The 25,049-nt window shown below is 30.3% G+C and overlaps 2 protein-coding genes and 1 long non-coding RNA gene across 3 annotated transcripts in view; 2 read left to right on the top strand and 1 right to left on the bottom strand.

The window, feature by feature from the left end:
- LOC105141527 (uncharacterized) overlaps window positions 1-17,696 on the bottom strand; it is an 18,725-nt gene extending 1,029 nt beyond the window's left edge. The window contains exons 1-2 of the long non-coding RNA XR_845404.1: window positions 17,610-17,696; window positions 688-692 (exon numbers count right to left, since the gene is read on the bottom strand). This is a non-coding gene — a long non-coding RNA (uncharacterized LOC105141527). The remainder of the gene's footprint in view (window positions 1-687; window positions 693-17,609) is intronic.
- Window positions 1-25,049, top strand: part of LOC105141530 (protein TRANSPARENT TESTA 12-like) — a 56,922-nt gene that overhangs the window by 1,037 nt on the left and 30,836 nt on the right. The window lies entirely within an intron of this gene.
- LOC105141529 (protein TRANSPARENT TESTA 12-like) lies at window positions 10,439-25,049 on the top strand. The gene is made up of 9 exons (XM_011048773.1): window positions 10,439-10,725; window positions 17,612-17,861; window positions 22,544-23,085; window positions 23,351-23,437; window positions 23,534-23,590; window positions 23,705-23,943; window positions 24,182-24,300; window positions 24,514-24,600; window positions 24,707-25,049. Exons 2-9 carry the CDS (start codon window positions 17,616-17,618, stop codon window positions 24,785-24,787), a joined length of 1,458 nt encoding a protein of 485 aa, XP_011047075.1. The 5' UTR covers window positions 10,439-10,725; window positions 17,612-17,615; the 3' UTR covers window positions 24,788-25,049.

Below are 25,049 nucleotides of genomic sequence, written 5' to 3'. Positions count from 1 at the left end.
TAATGAAAGAGATAAATATAAATAAACAAGATAAGAATATAAATAAGATATAAGTTAACTAAGTAAAAGAAAGAAAATAAAAGGCATAAACGAGAGATTATTATAAACAAAACTCAAGCATTACAAAATATAAAAGGAGGAAGCAAGAGTTTGATCTTGATTTGAAAACTAAGATGCCTAAATGCATGACAAATGCCTCTTTTTATAGGCTAAAATTAAGAACTATTGATTTGTTGACTAATTATTGAGCGGGTGACCAACTCTTGACTTGGTGACAATCCTTATCTTCTTGTCTAAACAAAACATCATTGATAACATCAGAATTTGAATAGATTAAATTATGAAAGTTCTAGAAAATTATCTCAGCTTTCTAGGAAAAAAAATTGAGGTCAATTGGACTTCTAAAACTCGAGATATGGGCTAAACACTGAATAGTGTCTGGGCTGCAAGATAGATTCGGACTTTTCCGTTGTTGCTAAGATTTGGACTCCCAAATAGTAGAATTGAGTCTTGCCTTTCCATGAAGTTTTAGGCCTATTTCTTAGCTTTCCATCCATATAAAACAGACCTAAATCCAAGTTTTATTGCTCTAGTTAGGATCCAATCACCGAATAGTGTTCTAGTTTGGGTTGAACCAACATTTCTTTTAAAAGTTTGGCCCTCTCTTTGTCCTTTCAATTTCAGTACTTAAACTCATCAATCAATCTTTTCATTTATGTGATAGGCCTATATTTAAGATGAACATTTACCATAAATTAAAGATATCTTATGGTATTAGACATAAAACATGCTTTAGTTAAGGAGTTATTGATACTTCAAATGCAAAATGATAATATAAAAACCTTGATAAAAATACACTTTTAAGTACTAATCATTCTTCCCCATCCCAACTTTCCCCTCCCAAACTGTAAACAACCAGCCCCCTAAAAAAATCTCCCTCTTCTTAGCACAAGTCATATTTCTTTGATTTTTGTAGTCACAACATCCGTGTTCTGATTTATTGTAGATTTTTATCATTTTTTATAAGTAAATCTCTCTTTTATAATTTTAACATTTAAATGTTAATTTTTTTTAGTATATGTATTTTGTTAGTATATGTACATGTTTTCTTGTTATTTCTTAAACAAACTTGTGGTATATAAATGTATAATTTTATACTTATTATGGTTTGTTTTAGATTTTATAAATTTATATTTGTTTGTAAATTATTGAAACTTTGTTGAATTACCGAATTACATGTGTTGTGGTGAAATGATTAATAGCTTGTTTAACGAGTCTGTTTTAATTTTTATCACTGTTATTGCGGAGTTGTAATTTCTGTAAATTTATACATATAAATTTCTACGAACATTGATAATTGATAATGAATATTTAATATTTATGAGAAGTTATAATTAGTTTGTTGGATAATCTCGAGGTAAACCAATATTTTTATAAATTTATTTACCTAACATAGTTAATTAATACATGTTGTCATCATAATGTTATACAAGTTCGATAGAAGTCATGGATGATCGTTCATTGATGTATTGAGATTCACCCTGAGGATTGTAGAGGATAGATTATTGCAACGGGGTTAAGGGTTTTATTGATTTCGCAACATCTATTTCCAGAAATTTTACTGGAGGCGGTATTAGGTGTCTATGTAATTTTACTGGAGGCGGTATTAGGTGTCTATCTAGAAAGTATCAAAATAAAAAGTATATGCATCCAAATATTGCAATAATGCATCTTCTACACAAAGGATTTATTAAGAATTATCGATGTCAACATGCACACGGAAAAGTATTTATTCATAATAAGAGCATGGGAGAAAGGGTGATTATGTTAATTTTTAGTGCTAGCAATGTGCATGGAGTTGTAAATGACAATAGTAATCCTTATAGGAATATGGTTATAGATGCAATGAGAATAAATCAAGATAATATGGTCAATGTCCAATCGTAGAAGAAGAGCCTAATGCAGATGCAACTAGGTTTTTGATTTATTGAAAGATTCTGATAAACTATTATAGGATGGCTGCATAAACCATAATAAATTATCGGTTGTAGCATAGGTGTTCAGCATCAAGTCAGATCACAGGCTAAGTGAGGCCGGGTATAAAAAAATTATTAAATGAGAGAGACATATTTTACCTGAAGAGAATAGATTGAAAGAGAACTTATGTGAAGTCCATAATGAAGTCCTTAAGTTTAGGATACCAGAAAATTAACATTTGCCCTAGCTTCTGCATGTTATACTACTTTAAAAATACTAAGCTGACCAAGTGCATGACATGTGGGCATTCCCGTTACAAACCCAGAACTGGCAGAGAAAAGACTCTAGTGGCATATAAAAAAATTAGATACTCTCCAATTACACCTAGACTGCAGAGGTTATTCATGTCACCAAGAACTGTCGACCACATGACATAGCATCAATCACATGATATAGTTGATGGAGTGATGATGCTTCCTTCTAATGGCAAAGCATGGAAATACTTTAATAGTATGCATACTCACTTTTCAACTAAATTAAGAAATGTGTATCTTGGGTTGTGTACAGATAGATTTAACCATTTCAGGTCATTTGCCACTTCTTATTCTTGTTGGCCGGTCATACTCACATTTATAACTTACCACCAAGAATGTGTATGAGGCCAGAGTTCATGTTTTTATCAACTATCATACTCGGTCCGAGCAGTTCGAGTTGGAATATAGATGTTTGTTTTTGAGTGTTGATTGATGAGTTGACATAATTGTGGTCCTCCGAAGCTTTAAATTATTATATATCGAGGAAATAGAATTTTGTTATGCTCGGCTTTGATGTGAATTATCAATGATTTTTTAGCTTATGGAATAGTTTCTTGTTAGAGCACGTTTGGAAAACTAGCTTGTCCATACTATATGGAAAACCACAAGGCATTCACGTTAACAAATAGCGGTAAAGCTTTTTTTTTTTTTACTGTCACTATCATTTCTTGCCAACGAATCATAGGCACAAAAAGAATAGAAAGGATTTCTTTATTGGCAGAGTTGAAAAGGATGTTGCACCCCTGCGTCTTTCTAGTGAAGAATTGTATTATGTTAGATCAAAGTATGATGACACTATGTTTGGTCATCCATCAAGTAAGGAGAAGATTCCTAGTTTTGGTTTGACCAACAATTAGGTAAAATGAAGTATCTTTTGGAAACTTTCTTATTGGAAGACCAATCTTCTCTGCCATAATATTGACATCATGCATATAGAAAAGAACATGTTTGAGAATATTTCCAATGCTGTTATAAATATGAAGGGAAAGATAAAGGAATACATCAAGGCTAAATTGGATATAGTTTTGTTCTATAACCGTTAAAATATAGAGTTGGTTTGTGATGGGTTATGGGTCACAAAACCAAGAGCAAGTTTCGTGTTAGAGAAAAATATACAACTACTAGTCTACAAATGACTTAAGAGTCTACGTTTCCCTGATGAACATACCTCAAACATATCAAAGTTGGTTAATATAGAGAAATATGAAATATAGAGTTGGTTTGTGATGGGTTATGGATCACAAAACCAAGAGCAAGTTTCATTTTAGAGAAAAATATACAACTACTAGTCTACAAATGACTTAAGAATCTACGTTTCCCTGATGAACATACCTCAAACATATCAAAGTTGGTTAATATAGAGAAATATGAATTGTATGGAATGAAGAGTTATGATTGCCATGTGTTTATGCAAATACTCATTCCATTAACTTATAAAGTTCAGTAATTTCTTTAGAGAAATATGCTTTAACAAGTTGAATGTTGATCATATTGAGAGGCTTAAAACAAATATCATCGAGACACTTTGCAAACTTGAGATGATATTCTCTCCATCATTTTTTGACTTAATGGAGCATCTCCTCATACATCTACCATTCAATATAAAAGTTGGAGGACCAGTCCACTATAGATGGGTGTACCCATTTGAACGGTTAGATATTACAGATGTAATGTAATTCATATATAAAAGTATTTTCTTTGTTTTTTTTAATTGAAAATATTTGATTAATTCATTGCAGGTACTTGTTCAATCTCAAGAAAAAGATTAAAAACAAGGCGCATATAGAGTCTTCGATATGTGAGACTTATATTATTGAGGAGATATCAACATTTATCTCATACTATTTTGGACCTCATTTGAGAACAAGAATTAATCACATTCCATGACATGATGATGGCGGTGAAGTATCTTCTAGTGAGAACTTGTCAATATTCTTCAATCCTAAATGACCTATACCTAAAAATGCTATAAGGGGAAGATATTTGTTAGAAATAGAGTTCATTCCATTACACAGTTGTGTTCTATTTAACTATGATGAGCTGAGACCTTTTATTCATTAAGTATATATATGTACTAATAATTACACTATGTTAATAATATATTATTTATATATTATAATATCATAAACTCATATAATCTGGAATAACCTTGTAGGCAGCATCGATAATATTTGCTATCGAATAACTCATAGTTGATCGAATCCTAAATCTTTTAATTACAAAATGAATAATTTTTCAAATGGTTTAAAATACATATAAGTACTATTATAAACTCATTATCTCTTGCAAAGTTACTATATGTCATTATGAAATTCTCGTTTACTGTTTATTGTTGTACATTACATACAAGGTTTATCAAATGAGAAAAAGTGTTGCTAAGTCATTGTCTTCATTAAGCATGAGCCCTAAAAGAAAAGTTAAGTGTTATAATAGGTATTTTATCAATGGATATGCATTCCATACCAAAAAATACGAGTATAGAAAAAAGACATACAACAACGGTGTTTGTGTTAAGGCATCGACTAGTAAGGAGTTAAAAGTTGACTACTATAGTAGATTAGAAGAGGTCATCGAACTGTAATATTATAGCGAGTAGAATAGAGTGTTTTCATTCAAATACTATTGGTATGACACGACTGATAAAGAAATTAGAGTGGATCCTCACTATGGTCCAGTCAAAATTAACTCAAAATCTAGACTCCACAACGTAAACGATGTCTTTGTTTTTGCAAGGAAATGTCAACATGTTTATTACACATACACCCCTTTATTTAGAAAGGATTGATCAAGAGTTGATTGGTAATCTGTTTTAAAAACAAAACTTAGGGGTCCTGTTGAAGTTGTTCAGGATAAGAACAAAGACACAAGTATGCGAGATAAAGCCTTTCAAGTTAGTGAGTTGGTTGAACCATATTGAGTTGCTCCTTCAATTGACTTAGAAGAAAATTCAATTTTTCATGTTTTCGATGATAGTCTTGTTGATGTTGACGTAAAGGAGTTAAATGTTGTTTTGAGCTCTAGCAGACAAACAAATATTGATGAAGATGATGACATCCATATTGAAGATTGCAATGAAGGTGATGACTATTTAATTGACGATGAAGAAGAAGATAATTCTGACTAACTATCAGAATGAAGCAATGTGTAAAGTATTTTTTTTTTCATATAATACATATTATGGATGATAATTTATAACATGAAATATTTATTTATAAGTGTTAATTGTTGATATTTTGTATGCAATGGATAATTTGTGATTTAAGTGTTTGAAGGATGGTAAATAGGCAATACAAACATAATTTGTCTTGAACAGTGCAGTACCACCGACATCTATATTAACAGAACACGGTGCGTTGGCATTTCATAGAAAGTTGAAAAATATTTCCTGCAAATGCTACCATCACCGATGACTTTACAGACAAACAACTGTTCATCGACATTTCATAGAGGGTTGAAACACATTTACTTTAAATGCTACAATCACTAATGACTTTACAAACGGACAATCATCCTTCGAGATTTGCCGGCAATTCATAATCACCAACAAAATCATTGACGAATGGTGTGAATTCCAAAGGACGGGGTACTAAATGCATCTTTGACTGTATGCAGTTGTCGATGGAATTACTGATGGACTGCAAAAAATATGGAGGGTAATTAAAAATTCTAGTGTGAAATTTAAAATTACCGACTGATTTTTGAAACATCAATGATGGAATAATTAAAATTAATATTAGTTAAATGTCCATCAACGAGTTCATCGGTAAAACTGTGCTATAAATCCTAGTAACTGCCCCTTCAATTCATTTTTTCATCTACTCTATTATCAATCCTTCATTTTCATTTTTTTCCCTCTCATTTCCTTCAAATCTTTTGTTTGTTTAGCTTGTAATCTCTACTTGAATCTTCTATAAATTAAAAGGTATGTATTTCCTCTACTTCATTTTACTTCAAGATTTTTCTTCTTTGTTTTAGCTATTGTTATTTTTGTTATGTGATTGTGCATCAAAAGTGTCATTAAGTCTCTTATTTTACATATGTATTTATTGTTTTTATTTGATTTTTTTTATAATAATTGATGTGCTTTTTAGTAATGAAGTTTGTTTTAATGTTTCGATAGGTTTTTGGAGCTTAAATGAATTAATTCACAAAATTCAACGTCGGAATTCAGAACAAAGAATTGAAGAGACATTTAGTTGAAGATTGAAGCAAATCTTGGTTCAAACAAGTGCTCCAAATTTGTCCCAAAAATCAATTCTATTCCAATTCTAGAAAAGAATATCATATGATTTATTTCAAGCCCAAACTTGCCTTATGTTGTGTGCAAACTTCAACCATTAAACACTCAAGGTTTCAATGTCAATCTTAGCCCAAATAATAAGTACATTTGTATACTTATTTGATGCTCAAATTCAGCCCAAAAATCAGCCCCAAATCAGCCCTAAATCAACCCCAAATCAACCTTCAAATCAACCCAAACACAATCCATGATCTTACATGTCCACACAACAAATAACAATTGATTTATTTTGGGCAATCCATTGATCCAAGAAGGCAAGCACATGGATGGAAAGCTGGAGGGGATATTTTAACATTATTTTGGGTCAAAAAGAAGAAGGAGACACCTCATAAATGAGGAAGAAAAACGTGCACCAAAGTAGTTGTAAAGCTGTCTTGATTTGATTTTTCAGAACACCTTTCGGTGTTTTGCCCATAACTTTATTGCCATAATAATTGAATACTTTGTTGAATTTTAATTATTATTGTTGAATTTACCTTGTAATTAGTAATTGAATATCTATGAATAAATTTAATTATTTTCTCTTAATTTTACTCTATTATTGCATGATATGTGTTTAATTATTTTCATTAATTTTAATTGTTATTTGTATAAATGTTACATTATATACAAGATTTCTGAATGGGGTCAATTAGTTGTGGCTATTGTCAATGTTTGCAAGTTTGAAAACTTTGGATAGTCTCCGGTATAGGGCAGGTGTTGCTGAATTTATTTTAACAATCAAATTTAATTATGTAATTATTTGTATAAAAATATGTAGATGTGTAGAATGAAATCAACAACTCTTCGCTCATATAGGGTCATAACTAGTTCTTCTAGAAGTAATGATGACATGTCCTTATATTTCCATCAAGAAGAGGCACTTGCGTCATCTATCGATGTTGCCTCTTCTAGCTTGGTTTCAAAGCGTAAAGGCGGGGTGCTTTTACAGTGGAATCAATTCATCCACAAGTACGAGTCATAGTAGAAGGATGATCTTTCAATGTAACTTTATTTCAGTTTTAGTTTTTTTAATTATAACATAATTTATGAAAAACTAATCAATATTTCATTAATTTAATTTATTTTTAGGTTCACAAACATTGAGAACACCTGAATAATATCATAGGCATTTAAATCATCGATATAAATTCTATTATTTCAATGGAGTCAAGTATCCATACGTCCTAAATGGATACCTCAAATTGATGCATGGGTTGATAGATTTGAGGTTGGTGTTAATTTCTAATTTCCAGCTTATTTTTAATAAATTTTTAATATAATTATAAATAAATTATTATTGTTATTTAAAATTAATTATTTATATGCAGGACAAATTCACTTGGAATAGTGCGCATGACACTATTATGAGGAGAATGTGGGAAATCATGCCGTAACTAGGTAACATTGAAAACAATATAATATTTTTTAAAAAAAAACTTATGTTTTAAAATCTCATTTCTCACTATGGAAGTAGGTTTCATGATTTTTGGTATAAAGCACCAAAAAAAAAGCAAAAAAAAAAACACGAGAGATAACAGTCTTTAAAGCTTGAATGACATGGCAGTTTGGAGGAATTTCAAACCGTTATACATCCTGGCAAATATATAGCTGCAATGTATTGAGCACGTGATGTTTAAGCGATTCATACGATGCTCACAGTCCGATGCTAGCAATTGGAACTAGCCAATTCATAATTCGGTGATAATGCACATCGGTGGCTCCATTCCATTTGCTGCATATGCAAAACAGATGATAAGATTAATTTAAATAAAATATATTGTTAAATAATTTGTTATTACTTAATTAATTCTTTCCTTACAGGCTATGTCTCTTGGACGTGAGCCGAGCCCAATGGAGCTGTTTGTTAAGACACATGTGAGAAGGCAATACTGTTAAAAGAGGGTGCAACAGTTTGTTGACAACCGGGCTCAACACTTTGTGATATGTTTGTTCAACCATTTTATTTCATAAGTTATTATTTTTATTGAATTGAATATGATAATTTCTTTTTTTATTTTCAGAAGACCTATACTAACCGGTTGAGGGAGAGATATGGGGATGATCTTTTGATCCATTTGGATTTCGATCAGGATTTATGGATGGAGGTAGGATTGTCTGGTAGACTCGACAAAAATCAGGTGTACGGGCTCTCCAACACTACGACTGAGAACTTGCAGGCGACCCATAGTGTCTTAACTGTTGAGAGCTCTCAATTAGTATTGAGTACCTAATTTAAGGAGTTTGTGGCCTTGTAGCAATACATGACTCATTTCACCAAAAAATACGAACAACTATCTGTTAATTATGAACAACACACAGCTTATTTCACTGAGAAATACGAGCAACTCTTGACAAATTATGAACAACTTTGCCAAACGATCATGACAGAGCGAGGATACATGTGCCCCTCCTTTTCGACCGTATAACAACTAGGCTCCTCCTCTTTCTCCTCCAGCTCTGTCATTGTGCTAATTTAATATTTTTTTTAAACACATTCAATTTGTAATGAATATTATTTAACTTTATTTTTTTATTTTTGATGTTTAATAAAATTTATTTGCATAATTGATTTTTTTACTATTAATTTATATAATTTTATATTATTTATTCTAAATATTTTAAAAAATAAAAAATAAAAATACTCACTAATAGACTTAGAAACGAAATGTATTTGTTTGCATTTCACATGGAGTTGAAAAACATTTAGTGGAAATGCCACAATCGCCGACAGTTTCACCCGTTGATACTGTCCGTCAGCATTTTACTGAGAGCTACAACATATTTACTAGTTATGCCACTATCATCGACGTAACAAATCTGTTAGTATATTTCCATTGAGAATTTTTTTTTTGGCATGCAATTTCTATATGTAAAACCATTGGTAATTTTTTTTTTCACTAACAGACTTAGTAACTGAATGTGGTATTACCGACGAAAAATATGCCGATAGAATCTTTTTGTTAGTGATTTAATTAATAAAAAATTTACTGATGAAATCTAAATTTCATACTAGTAGATTTTGTCTATCAGTGTGAAATCTTGTAGAGTATTATTTGAGCCAGTGAACCAATTTTTCTGTAATCAATTTTGCCAATCTCATTATTTTCAAGGAGCAACAAGACAGTAGCGTAGAGAGAGAGAGAGAGAGAGAGAGAGAGAGAGAGAGAGAGAGAGAGAGAGAGAGAGAGAGAGAGAGAGAGAGAGCAAGATGATAAAAGGGAGAGAGAAATGGAATGGTTCACATGGAGCATCTCATTTTCATTCAATAATTCCGCACCATCTCAGAATCATTTTACGTAATTACTTAGTTAAAAAGCCAAGACATGTCTTCCAGGGAATTTGGGCATCATTTCATTCTTCATCTCTGCCATTTCCTTACGATTACGAGCCCTAACTTCATTTTGAACTGATGACGACCATTTTTCAAAAATTCATTGAAGGAAGATAATCCTTATCTTCGTTAGATCAAGCGCATGCTACTTTTTTTCGTTACTAACCACACACGTAAACTAGTATTTGTTTCCCTTGCTTTACAAGTTATTCACAAATGTAATCTACATTTATGTGCTTATCGTGTCGTGGAGAATGCATCAAACGCTCAAGTAATCGTTTGCAACTACCAAGTTGAAAAACGAAACCTAAGCTTGCAACTACCAGCCAAGATGAATGCAGCTACTACGCTTTCCTTTGTTCTCTCTCAATCCAACCTCATGTATCTCTCTCACAAAATAAACCAAGGCCCACTTTGGTTTACCCCAAGTAGTTTTAATGGACGCAGAGATATGAGGGCGTCCGCTTTCTTTAGATCTTCAATACACACACACACACACATATATATAGAGAGAAAGAGAGAGAGACAGAGACAGAGAGGGAGAGGGTGAGAGATTTTAAGTACAAATCTCATGTATCTCTCTCACAGAACAAAACAAGGCCGTAGGATTACATTGGTCATTTAGCCCTAGTAGTTTTATTGGACATTTACAACTTCTCACTACCGTCCAAAAGTCAGTATCCTGCACTCCGGCTAGTTGCTACTGCCTTGTTAACAAATACGCATTCTCTTCTCGCCTTTTCCATTTCTCGAGTCGACAATAATCCAAGGCTGAAGCGCAGTAAGCTTCAATCTGTTTCAGTCTTAAGGGTACCTAACAGGTACGCATGCAAATTATAAAGAGTATATGCTTACCTTCCCTTTCCTGTTTTTATTTGTTTAATATTTCATGTTCTTGTTCTGCTTTTCCTTAATGAATACAAATATGGTCTTTTTATAGTGCACATAAACGAGTAGTGATAATGTTGTTCCCCTTCATTCTATGGCATTCAGATCGCTAGCGTCAACAAATTTCAAGCTACATAATAGGATAATATCCTCTCGTATTATATTATTATAAGCTAGGAGCTCCAGTGATTATGAGATTCAAACCTTTGGAGGAAGACTGATATCAAGAGACTGATTCCAGTAGGAAATCGATTTGTCTGTAATCAATTTTTCCAGTCTCATCAATGGCAAGCAGCAGCAATAAATCATTAGTCTAGAAAAGAAAGAGAAAAGAGACCAAGATGATGGAATTAGGGAGAGAGAGATGGAATGGTTAGCATGGACCATCTCATTTTCATTCAATAATTCCATGCAAATACCATCTCAGAATCATTTTGCAGAGAGTAATTGTACTTACCAAGTTGAAAACCAAGATATGTACTCTTTTAGGGAATTTAGGCATCATTTCATCCTTCGACGTCTCTCCCATTTGCTACCAAATTCCCGTATATTCAATTAGGAGGCCTAACTTCATTTCGAACGTATGACAACCTTTTGAAGGAAGATAATCCTTATCTTTGTTATAGATTAAGCTAGCGCATGCTACTTTTTTTAGTTACTAACCATACACGTATGCTAGTATTTGGCTTTCCCTAGTTTATTCTTTATTAATTACAAGTTATTCACAAACTGGAATTTGTTCAGCTAATCGCTTGCAACTACCAATTTGAAAATTAAAAACCTAAGTCTGCAACTACCAGCCAAGATGCATGCAGCCAGTACGCTTTCCTTTTGTTCCCTCGCAATCCAACGTCATGTGTCTCACTAAACAAGCCAAGCCCACTTTGCTTTATCCCATGGCCCACTTTATATATATATATATTAAAACAACTTTAAACAGGGAAAGTATTTTAGTTTTTGTTTTATATATATATATATATATTTTTTTCCCAACTTCTTCTATTTTTTTTATTTTTCTAATTTTTTTTTTAAATTATCTTTATCAATTTTTTTAAAATATTAAACTGATTGAGAATTTAAATTTATAGTTATTTTTTAAAAAAATATTTTGAATTGCTATAATATTTTTCTACATGATTTTTTTATAATTTATTTTTTTTTCAAAGTGATCCTCATCGATTTTTTTTTATCTTGAACTGGTTGAAAATTTAACTTCGTAGTATTAAAAAATAAAACATTGTGAATTGCTATAGTGTTTCCCCTATATAGTTTTTGTTTTGTTTTAGTGTTTACCAAATGTTTTTTTAATTTATCTTTGTCAAATTTATTTTTTAATATTAAGCTGGTTAAGAATTTAACTTTAGTTTTTCCCCACATGTTTTTTTCTATTTTTTATTTTTTTCCAAAATTATCTTTTTTAATTATTTTTTTTTAGAATTGTTTTCGTCAATTTTATTTTTTTATTATTGAACTGGTTGAGAATTTACTTTTTTAGTTTTTTTTTAAAACACTGTTGATTGCTACAGTGTTTTCCCTACATAGTTTTTGTTTTGCTGCAGTATTTTTTCACATAGTTTTTTCTTTTCATGCATATTTATAATAAGAAAATTTTGATATCTATTTATATTTATTCAAACTTCTATTTATATAAAACTTAAATTTATAATATATATATATATATATATATGATGTTAAATAAAACTTATGATAAGTTAAAGCGTATTTAAAGAAAGTTTTTATTATTATAATTCTTCAACCTATCACTTTGCACAAAAAAAAAAAACTCAATACAATATTCTTTTAACATCTACTTTCTATTCTATGATGTTTTCTCTCTTCTCTATTTTTCTAGTTATTTATAGTTAAATATCGTATAATCATGTAATGTAAGGGTGTAAATTTCTAAAATTAATAATAAATAATACCATTACAAACTTGAGATCAAATAATATTTAACACTAATAAAGCTACTGCTTTAGACATAAAAGGAGAATTATTTGACCAATTAAGCATTTCTTCTTCAATTCTTCCTAGCATCTTCTATTTTATCATATAAAAATAAAATCTAGGTCCCCTTTTCAATAGAGGTCAACCTTGATTTCATTCATGAAGATTTGGCCAGTCTTCATGTTTGAATTTAATCTAATTCTAAAGGAGATGGTTTTAACTCAAATAAGTCAATCTAATTTTGGGTACATTAATGACAGGATAAAAGGTATGCTTGAGCTATATATTTAGGTTTTGTATGGACATTAATTATGTTAATGGGTTTGGGTATTATTGGACCCTAATTTTCTCAATGATTAATTGAAGTATTAGAAACCTTTTTTTACAAGGATTTACTAAAAATCCTCAATAAAAAGGACTCATGACTGAAAGTTATTTAGATGCTTATAAAAGGAAATTTTCTTGTGTGAAAAGAAATCTATTTGTGGAAGCAAATATTAAATTAATTGGAAAATTGTTGTGTTACCTTTATTTACAAGGATTCCAAGTATAACTTAGAGAGTGTAAGGATTTTAAGTATAACTTAGAAAGTAAAAGGCAACTATGATAAAGAAATCTTTGCCATTATTATTTCTCGATATCTAGCAAGGAGGATTTTAAGTATAACTTAGAAAGTAAAAAGTAACTATGATAAAGAAATCTTTGCCATTAAATGAAAATTAAGGCATGTAAAAAGCAACTACAAGAGGAAAAGATTCTTTGCTATTTTATTTTTTTGTAAAGATTTTCTAATCTAAAAGGATTCTTATGGAAAGCTATTTAAGGAGATTAAGTCAGCTTTATTTCTTCCTAAATTTGAGAGGCATAAAGGTGGAAAGCAAGGAAAGAGTATCAACAATTAAATTCATGAATTTCCATGCTTGTACAAGATATTAAGAGGAACAACACTTTTCTATTTCTATTAGGAAAGAGCTGAATTAATTATTGTAATGGCTTGATCTTTTATTTAGACCATTGCTATTCTTAGTTAAGTATTTTAGAGATTTTACTGTTAGTTTAAGACTTTTTTTTTATTTTGGGTTTATTTTAGCCCAAAATCAATGTTTTAGGCATTTTATTTGTGTTAACTAACTATTAGCTTGAACTCATTGTTTCGCAACCTAATAAGGATCTATTAGGGTTATTTAGCATGACTATATATATTTTTCATGGTTGTAAAATTTTATAGCCTTTTATTATTGAATAATTCAGATATTGCTTAATGCAAATCATGTTCTTTAATGGGATGAAGATCAACAACTGACTTATCAATGTGTATTTGACCTTATGACATCTTCATATACTTTGGGTTTTTATTTTTCTATAAACAATGGGTCCAATTTATTTTTCAAAACCTTTAGTTTTATGTATAAGGTTATCTCTAGATCAAGGTCTCTATCCAAACTTGAATTTTGATTTTCTTGGGTTATTTAACTTGTTTTTTTTTTGTGGGTTTTGAGATTACTATCCTAAGAGTTCACATCAAGTAAGCTCCTCTTATATTATTAAAGGTTCAAGCATCATACATAATGATGAAGTGACATGTCTATTATGAGGATCGTGGCATGTTTATGGTGATAATTAATATTCCTTTTCCCTTTTTAGAAATACTTTTCTTGACCGCCAGTTTATATAATCATAATAATATCATTTATGTCATCATCATCACTTTTTTGTTTATCATTCTTAGGTAACTTTTACTCCAGGCTTAGAAGTCTTCTAAGCTATTCTTTTTATCCATTTTGTCTTTGGTTTCTTTATATTCATTAGCTAAAATCCTTTTTGCATTTCAATACTAATTTTCTTAGGAGTAACCCCTTGTATAGGATTACTTGATCTTTTTTCTAAGTTTTCTTTTACAGGGGAGTCTCTTTCCTTTTCAAGAAACTCTCGACCATTTTCTTCTACTAGATTTTCTTTTTTGAACTCTTTGCCTTTATTTTAAGATCGTTTTTTATGAGAAATTTATAGAGATTTTAAGAAATAGATAAGTGCAGGATCAAAAGAGTCTATAAATATAAACTTGATAGATCTTTTTCTTTTTCCTATGCTTTTAATAGCCTCTTCCTTTAAAATTTTATTTGTAATTTTTCTTAGTAATGAATAAGTTACCAATATAATGAATAATTCAATAGGATGTCCTAACATGAGTCAAATCAAAATTCTACTTGCATCTTGCTTTCATTGATAATGAGCTGGAAGTTAATTTTCTAAAAATAAAATTTTGGATCAAAATTGAATTTTCCTAAACTAAAAGGACTGAAAAGCTATATTACCAGAAGTACAGAGACTAAAGTTAAGTTTTCATGCTAATTTTGAAACAACCACCTATTTTCAGTGTTATTTTTACTTTGATTCTCTAACTTTTAATTTAGTCATTGACTAAGAAATCATAAGCAATTGATAATCAATTCAGACTAAAAAAACTCAATCGAGGAAAAAAAAGGTTTGAGAATCAAAATAAAATGAAAAATCTTCACTACTCCAATTTACAATAAAATATAAGAGGATCCACAATATTTTTTTTTGTGATAGTGAAAACACTACAAGCTTTAGTTTTTATTGTAATTTTACTATCGCAATATGCTTTTTAAATATTAGAGTTGAGAATTGGTTTGGTGATTAATTTGTTATTTAAATATTGAAAAAAAGAATTTTAATGTTAGAAATGAATTTATAAATTTTTAGGATGGTGAGGAGGTGTTTTTAGTTGAAAACTAATGACAAATTCACTTTTAGAGTGGAAAAATCGACAAATAATAAATTTTTAATCACCAAAATGTTTTTAGAGAAAAAAACATGAAGAACATGTCATCTGACATGACAAACAATGCATTGTCAACCTTTATTCCTTCTTCTTCTTGGTTGGATTTTTTTTCTTTTTGAGGTAGGGCCTTATGCACAATATCCATTTGCGCCTAGGCTTGAGATTGTAGGTCTAATGCTATAAACTGGGCTTATCTCACTAGTTTTCTTTTTCTTTTTTCACTTCAATTAAAATATTAAATAAATTAAATATGATATATTTTTCTTTTTAAAAAAATAAACACATCCATACTGTTAAATTATATATTTATTTAAAAATGTTATTTACTTGTAGGTTATTTGTTTCTTTAAATTTCCCACATCATTAATATTATATAAGTAATTATATTCAATGTTTCGGATATATTATAATATGTAAAAATTAGATTTTTTTTATTTCATCCGTTAATAAGTAAATGTTTTCATTATTTTTCATTATATTTAAAATTCTTAAATGATCAAAACCCCCTTAAGTAATATTTAGATTTCATTTTAGACCTGTAGTTTTATTTAAAAAAACTAAAACTTAATGCATACAATCTTACTATCCATTAAAAAACATTTTGAGTAAAATATATTCATAAATTAAATTGTATATCATTCTCGGATCACAATATAAGGCATTAAAAACACAGACTAAAAAAATAATATTTGAGTAATTTATTAAATACAAATATATTTGCCTTCATAAGACCATTATTATGCTATTTAGCATTCATTAGCATGGTATGCTTAATGAGTACTTTTCCAAATTAGATGTTATTGTCATTTATTTATTTATTATTTATATTCAATATTAACATCATATTTCAAAATTATTTTCTAAGGTTTTCTTAACTATGACATTTAATTTTAATTAAAGGATAATATATTTAATAATATATAATATGAAAGATCATCGATGTTTAATATTAATAATCTAGCAATTAATATTTTAAAATATGAAAATTCATTTTTCTCCATGTTTATAACCTATCAGTGGCCACATTAACATGCCCTTGAGAATACACATGAACAACATATGAGTACTTAAGGTATATTTGAGATTGTGATGCATAATATTTTTTTAAATAGTTTTTTTAAAATATAATAAAAATAATTTTATTTTTATTTTTGACTTCAACATATTGAAACCATAGAAAATACTAAATAAACATCAATTTAATGGTTTTTTTTCCAGCCATAAATACTTTTGAAAAATACTTTAAAATAGAAGAAGTTATGTCAAAAACCTTTTGAAAAACACCTATAATATGAGAATTTTTTTAATTTGTCAAATTACAACTACTTGAACTTAGATAAAGCTATAATAATATGAATTGATGTCAAAGAATCATCTCAACCTAATAGATTAAAATGTTAGGTGAGGTTTCAAAATATAATTTATATTATTATCTAACACACTCTCTCAAATAAAAACTCTTTGAACTTCAAACTTGTACGAGCTCACATTATCTTATGCTTAATTATTATCAAATAAATAAAAATGGTATGATTTGAACTCATGACCACTTAATTTACTTAATTATTATCAAATAAATAAAAATAGTATGATTTGAACTCATGACCACTTAATCATGAATTCAAGATCTCAAAATATAATTTATATTATTCTCTAATAATCAACTATTTATTTTCATATTTGTTCATCGCAACAAGAATAGCTACTTTTTTTGTCTTTACAACCATCTCTTTTGTTTTCTTTACAAAGATTTTCATGCTGATTCATGAAGTACATGGGTTCATGGTTGAAAAATTTTAATGGTGTGGAAACCTAAGGAGCTTAAAAATAGACTATCCAACATTCAAATACATAGGAGCTTAAAAATAGACTATCCAACATTCATGTCCTACAACTTATGATAGACTATTTTGAGTGAATTTTGTGGCAACTGACTTGATATGAAGATTCACGTGGTCATGATGAATGTTAAAATCTCAATTTGTATATTACAAATGTGTCCAATGTAAAGTTTATATTTAACGAAAAGCTTGGAAAATCAATGATTTTAGAGTTTTTTCTGACAGGATCATGGATAATTCAATGGAAGAGAGGCTTCTTTCCCCGGAAGAGCTTAACAGCTCTGACTTGAAGAGGAGGGTTTGGAACGAGTCCAAGAAGCTATGGGTGATTGCATTTCCTGGAATGGTGGCGCGAGTGTCTTCATTTGGAATGATAGTTGTGACACAGTTATTCATGGGGCACATCGGCGAACTGGATCTCGCAGCATTTGGCCTCCAGCAGAGCATTTTGCTGCGGTTTGTAGATGGGATTTTGGTACGTCCTCCTCTCAATATTTTGTTACTATGATGTAAAAAAATAGACCTCCACTTCAATTGATGTTTTGTCCGAGAAAAATCCAGGAATCCATATTTAATTATTTTGATGTAAAAAAAGGAATTGGGTAAAGTAAAAAGAATAAATGTTTGTTTATTAAATATTTTTAATTTTGTTTGACTACTTGATTATATTATAATCATATTTTATCCTACTTATTTCCATTCATCCTTCCCGGAATTCATATTCTAATGGATTCCATGTCAAACATTTCAAATGATTTATTAGTGAACAAGTAAAAATATTATCTAGATGGATTACAGATTGATTTTAAAACAACACCAATTAATAACCATTGCTATAAAAAATACTTGTATTTTATCTTCATTATCCTTTCTTAATAATGAAAGATAATTTGAAGGAAAAAAAGTTGTAGATCAACAAACTTATTAATACATCTATAATTAACTCATCTTTGAATTATCTTGGCCTTGGCCTCGAGGTTTTTCTTATAAAGTGTTGATCTACATCAACATATGCTTTGTCTAAATATGTTGAATTGGATTGTAAGCTAATTATATGGCTACTTAGTTGTCATGGAGTAGTCTCATCCTTTGGTCATTCCTTTTAAACTCATCATTTACACTGGACAACACAGCAACCTTTTACTTCTGAACTCTACCTCCTACCTCTCTACCTTTTGTTTCCTACTTCTCTATGAATCAAGATTACCTCCCACAGAGGTAAAGTAGTCTAATATGGATTTTGTTAATCAATAATGCTTCTTGCACAATCTGCATTTGTATATCTATTAATGTTCACGTGCTTGTTCTTTAATAACTTGAGACCTTTCGAGCTAATTTCAAATACCTGAGAATCTGGTTCCCTGTATTCATCTTATCTTTACCAGGTTTATGCACAAACTGGCTTGCTAGTCTAATAAAATAAGTTATATCCGAACGTGTATGAGACAAGTTAATCAATTTCCCTGCTAGCTGTTAAGATCTCTATTTATATTAGCAGGAATTTTGATCTAGATATTCTCCAAGGCTATAATTTTGTTTTATTGGAGTGTCAACTAGTTTAGCATACCTATCTTTGAAAGCAAGTCTAGTACATACTTCCTTTATGATTATAAGATACCTCTTATTGATTTAGCCACTTCAACTCCAATGCCTATGAAATATTTTATCCCTTAGGGTTCTTTATTTCAAATTCAACAACTAAGATTTTTTTTAAGTCTTAAGATTTCTTTTGCATCATTGTCTCTAATTATCCTATCATCAATATATACTATCAAGATTTATTACCTTTCTTGTCTATGCTTAACAAATATGATATGCTTTGAGTTACATCGTTTGAATTCATACTTCTTCGTAACTAAATTGTACCATCCAAACAATGCAAAAGGTAATTGTTTTACCCACATAAACCCTTTTATAATTTACTTACTACAATTTAGTGAGCTTGAATTTTATTTAAATTTAATATCGATGTACACTTTTCTTTTGAAATATCCATTGATGGTTTTTATTTTTATTTTTTTACATAAAACTCATGTAATGATCACTCTAGATTTGTTGTCAGAAATATCAACCCAAACTATTTTCAACTTTACTAGTTGAGAGAACATCTCTTAGTAGTCTACACAATACATTTAAGTATATCCTTTTTTTTCTTTTTTTTTTTATAATTCTTGCTTTGTACCTTTCAATAATCCAATCTATTTTATTTTTTATATAGAAAAAACATGCATCTACATTCCATAGTTCCTTTAGGCAGAATAACAAGACTCCAAGTCTGATTCTTCTAAATTTCTATCATTGTTGCCTAAGTTCATTATGGAGAAGAAATGGTATCCTATAGGTTGCTAAGAGCCTGTATAGATGACAGCATGTACGAAAGCTTGTAATGGTTTTACTAGCTTATGTGATGTTACATGGTTGTTATGAAGAATAGTGATTCAGTGGTTTCCCCATTATTACTGAAAGTTAGTTTATGTCCAATATAAGTATTTATTATATTAGGAGATGAGGTGGAGTGTATTACTTAGGACTATTGTTGCGATGTCAAGATTAAATAAATTAATTATCTTAACTTAAAAAAAATAAGATAATATAGAGCAAACAAATAGTTGATCCCATGAGAAAGAACTAGTTCAGGTCTTTATGCTAAATGATTTAAAGTTGGAGGATTTTGAGGTTATTTAGGCTATGTTATGGTAAACAAAATAAAATAATAAAGCTAAATTAAATAATCCAAAACTTATTAAGAGAAAAATCTTGGTCTCAAATAAATATCCACCCATGAAAATCAAAACTGATCATTGAAATGATATCTCAATTTATATTCTAAATATCTATCTTTCATTAATATTAATTAGTTAACTGATCCGTAGTGTAACTAACCATAAATATTAAACAATCATAATGTTTGCATTAGTAATTTAATTTAATTGTAGCTTTAAAAACTAGATAGGTTGATAAATTTAGACAATATAACTGTCTACAGTTTATGTTCGATTTAATTGAATGTTTTTTCTAAGATTAACAATATAAATTAGCTATAATTATTAAACTTAGTCGTTTCACAAGTTAAATATCATAACTCCAATTTTGATAACAAATTTAGCAATAGATTGGTTTAGAATAATGACATAGAGTTTTCTATAACAATCAAACTAAACAATCATAGAAAATAAATATAGAAAAACATTCATACTCATTATATAAACCGAAAAGAAAAGATATAATAAACTTCATAGTTTTTGAAATCTGAAGGTTTCTGTATCCTTTCAAGCAAGAAAAGTAAAATAGCCTGACATGTTTATCGAAAAACTAAGGAAAAGAAAAGATGAAAACATAATTTCGGGTGTAGGAGAAAAGGGTGAGAGATTTCCTCTTCTTTCTAGCCACCCCTATCTCTTTCTTTCTCTTTTTTTTTTTTTATTTAATAGGACACCCTAATCCTCACATCCATCTAATCCATTTGTATCCTTTCAAAAAATAAAAATAGTCATTTCTAGAGTAGACAATCTACATTTAAGTAATACAATAACTATTTTTCTAAAAAAAAATAAAAATAGTCTTGCATAAAATTTTCAAGCTTTGCTTTGGACTTAGAGAAGTTAAATTTCCCAAATAAAGACCTTTTCCATATGAAAAAACAATTATCATGTCAATTTGGATGCTTTGGAAGTAAATTGAACTTGTTTTCTCACAAAACCTGGTTTGTTGTCAAAATTTATGGGTTGTTTTAAAAAAATCATATATATCTCATATGAGCTCTTTTTCTACTAAAATTTGATAGGTTGATAAGTATTTAATTGAGGAATCCAACAAAAGTGAGTTTACATCAAATGAACTACTCTAACTCAAGATATTCAAGTCGGAATGACTGAAAGTCAAAACTTGTAAAATATAAGACTTATGTTTGAAGGCTGCAATTTTCATGCCCTTTATTTTTTATTTTTCTTATCATATATGTATAAAAAGGTATAGATATTAGCTTTTTATTGTCACTAGAATCACTTCATTTTCACTTCTACAACTTAAGTTTTGCATAAAACATCAATCAGAGGTCAAATATGCAAATATTTGACATTAGTTGGAATATGATCTAAATTTTATCTTTAATTTACTTATTTTTAAATTTTATATTCAAAAGTGCCTTCAAAACATAAAACAAATATTATTAAGGCATTTTATTTATATAACATGAATAAAATATTAGATAAATATAGATAAAACTATCAACTAATAGAATTGCATCAAATATTCTTAGAAAATTGGTCTTTTGACACTCTTAAAAAGATGATCTTCTGCTCTTGTCGCAACAACCTGTAGCTGGATTAGTTCTAGGCTGGTGCCATCATTTTCTATATCTTGAAATTGTAAATTCATCCATTTATCCTATTTGTTATGTGTCCTCCCCTAAAGAGGAGAAGTAGATGAGGAATTTAAGAAATATTATTCTAATTCCAAGAAAGTGACAACCATAGTTGACATATATGTAGCAGATATAAGGATGATAGCAGCTATATTTTTTTTGACATGATCCATATCCTAGAAAAAATCAACGAATACAACATGGATATTCAAGCTTGGTAAGAGCTTGTAGAGGAGTAACATTATTATGGATGAGAGGATTTTATATTAGGGAAGAGCTTGTAGAGGAGTTTGAAAACCAAACACCCATGAAGACATTCTATCCATCAAGTATACTGTTGTGACAAATGCCTGGTTCGAATGATGAAGAGCATGGGCTCTAATAAGTAGTGTATTATTTTTAAGATGTCTGTTCTTCCTATGTGTAATGCTATTATATTAAGGTGTTTGAACATAACCTGTTTCATGAGGAAAACTGCATGCGAGTCTTAAAAATTAATTGTTAGTATTTTCTAAATACTAAATTCATATCACTGCAATTTTGAAAGCTAATTCTAAATAATTAGTATTAAAAAAAAATTTGGAACCAGAACAAGATTAGTATTGACTTTCACTTGAAAATATAACAGAAAGAGAAAGGTATTGGACTCTTTGTAGCCATGGAAGTGAGGAATGAATCGATGTGTCTTTCCTATTTTACATGTCTTGCCACCTGTGTGATCTTCCAAATATATACAAGGTAAAGACAATTATTTCAATAATTTACTTACCTAAGTTTTTCCTTTCTCATGGAAGATTGGCATGTCAAGTGCGACTGAGACCTTATGCGGGCAAGCATATGGAGCGGGACACTACCACATGATGGGTGTTTACTTGCAGAGATCATGGATCATTGATGGTGTAACTGCAACCATCTTGCTTCCCCTCTTCATTTTTACAACACCGATATTAAGACTAATTGGGCAAGAGGAGAGCATAGCTATAGAAGCTGGAAAAATCTCCCTTTGGTTCATTCCCGTCCTCTACTATTTTGTCTTTAGCTTGACCATCCAAATGTACTTGCAAGCACAACAAAAAAACAAGATTGTCGGGTGGTTTTCTGCTTCCTCCTTTCTGCTTCATGTGCTTTTGTCCTGGTTATTTGTGATTAAACTTGGTTTAGGGCTTGCTGGTGCCATGGCTGCATTCAGCATATCATCTTGGTTGCTCATTATTGGAGAGTTTGTGTACATCTTTGGAGGTTGGTGTCCTAATACATGGAAAGGCTTTACTAAAGCTGCATTTGCTGATATGTTACCTCTAGTAAAGCTCTCAATATCCTCCGGAGTCATGATTTGGTAAGTTCCAATTTTGACAATATAGTCTTTTTATTCCATTTCGTATGGGAATTTAACTTGGCTGATTGTTTTTATGCACAAAACACTTGATTCCTTAATGATGTTAAGCACAGCAAAAATGGAACCGAGTTTTTGATCATGATCACGAACTTATCCTTGCCTTGTTTTATCACACACTAGTATCATTTTAAGATTACTAATGATTTATGATTGATTTCGATAGCCACCACTTTGCTTTCTAATTGTGTTTCCTATAACCTCACAGCTTAGAATTATGGTATTCCTCTATTCTTGTCGTGTTAGCTGGATATATGAAGAATGCAACTATTGCAATATCTGCTTTCTCCATTTGGTAAGAATTTGTTATGCAAATCTCAATACAGTTGCTCGGCACTACATAGTTCTAACTGTTGAAAAGAAGATGATTTATGCTAATTCCTTGTTGCAGCCTCAACATCAATGGATGGGAATTCATGATCTGCCTTGGGTTTTTAGGTTCTTCATGGTATTTGCTTTAACCATTAGAAATGCTACTCAGTTCAGTTTTGTCTCTCTATATCTCTGTTTCTGAAGCTAGTGATCTCTTTTATAAAATGTCATGTATGTGCATTTCGTGCAGTGTGCGCATATCAAATGAATTGGGAAGGGGCAATGCCAAAGCTGCAAAATTTTCTATCAAGGTTGCCCTTGGTACTTCGATAATTATCGGAGTTATCTTCTGGGTTTTGTGCATGGTCTTTAGTCGGGAAATTTCATACATGTTTACGAGTAGTGATGAAATAGCAGAATCTGTGTCGAGGCTTCATGTTCTACTAGCATTCTCAATGCTGCTGAATAGTATTTATCCAGTACTCACAGGCAAGTATTTCATTCTAATTCTATCATTATATGCAAATACTATATGAACATTTTCTGGTCCATTAATTTTTTGCATAGCTTTAATTCTAAGTATCTTAGAATTTATTTTATGCAATATACGATCGATCGCTCACCATGACAAATGTAAGTCAAGTGCTGGTGTTTCCAGAAATATACATATATATGGCACGCGCACATGTGGTAATGTAAATCTTAACCATTAAAACTCCCTCTCCAGGTGTAGCTGTAGGTGCTGGTGTGCAAAGTATGGTTGCATTTGTCAACTTGGGGAGCTATTATGCTATTGGGATGCCCATAGGAATTCTGCTTGGATATGTAGCACATTTTCAGGTTACGGTATGTGAGAACAATATTGTCAAGATATCATAAGATATCTAATGCTTAACATTCAAATTATGAATGGAGAATCAAGCTAAAGCCATGAATTTGATGGTCTAGTATTGACCATTCACTCTTTTGCTAATAGGCCAAGTGAGTGGATCTAGTTAAAATTGAACTTTATAAAAGGAGCATTTTTATTTACCAATAGTCTCTTCTCTGCACATACAGGGTTTGTGGATTGGATTGTTGAGTGGAGTTGGAATCCAAACACTTCTGCTATCCTACCTTACATGGAGGATTGATTGGAATGAACAGGTTTGAAAAGATGTCATGAAATGATCATGTTAGAATATTCTAAAAATCATAGTCAACTCAGAGCTATATCACCATAAGCAAACAACATTTCATTCGTGTAACGCAGGTAAACAAGGCATCAGAGCGTCTTGGTCGATTTTTTATTGAAACAACAGAGGGATCTGAGGAAAGCTCCAATCTTGCTTGATGGTAATGGGCACTACTTGTTGCGTGTTCAAACCAGATTTTTAGATGTGGTTTTGCTTCCCTCCCTGTGAGGCTAACTACGTTGCAAACTGGTCAGTGCTCTCAGCTGGCTTATCATGGTCGCTTGTTTCACTCTCCTTCAGGCTTGCAATCATTTTGATTTTTCTCTCTCCCTGTCAATTTTATCAAAGAACCACTCATCCAAAAACTTAAATTATTGAGGTGAGATTTCAAGATTTATAATACACTTTATCTATCTCTTA

The sequence above is a fragment of the Populus euphratica genome, unplaced genomic scaffold (genome assembly GCF_000495115.2).
Source record: "Populus euphratica unplaced genomic scaffold, PopEup_1.0 scaffold206.1, whole genome shotgun sequence".
Taxonomy (NCBI): domain Eukaryota; kingdom Viridiplantae; phylum Streptophyta; class Magnoliopsida; order Malpighiales; family Salicaceae; genus Populus; species Populus euphratica.
This window is presented reverse-complemented; position numbering and strand designations above follow the sequence as displayed.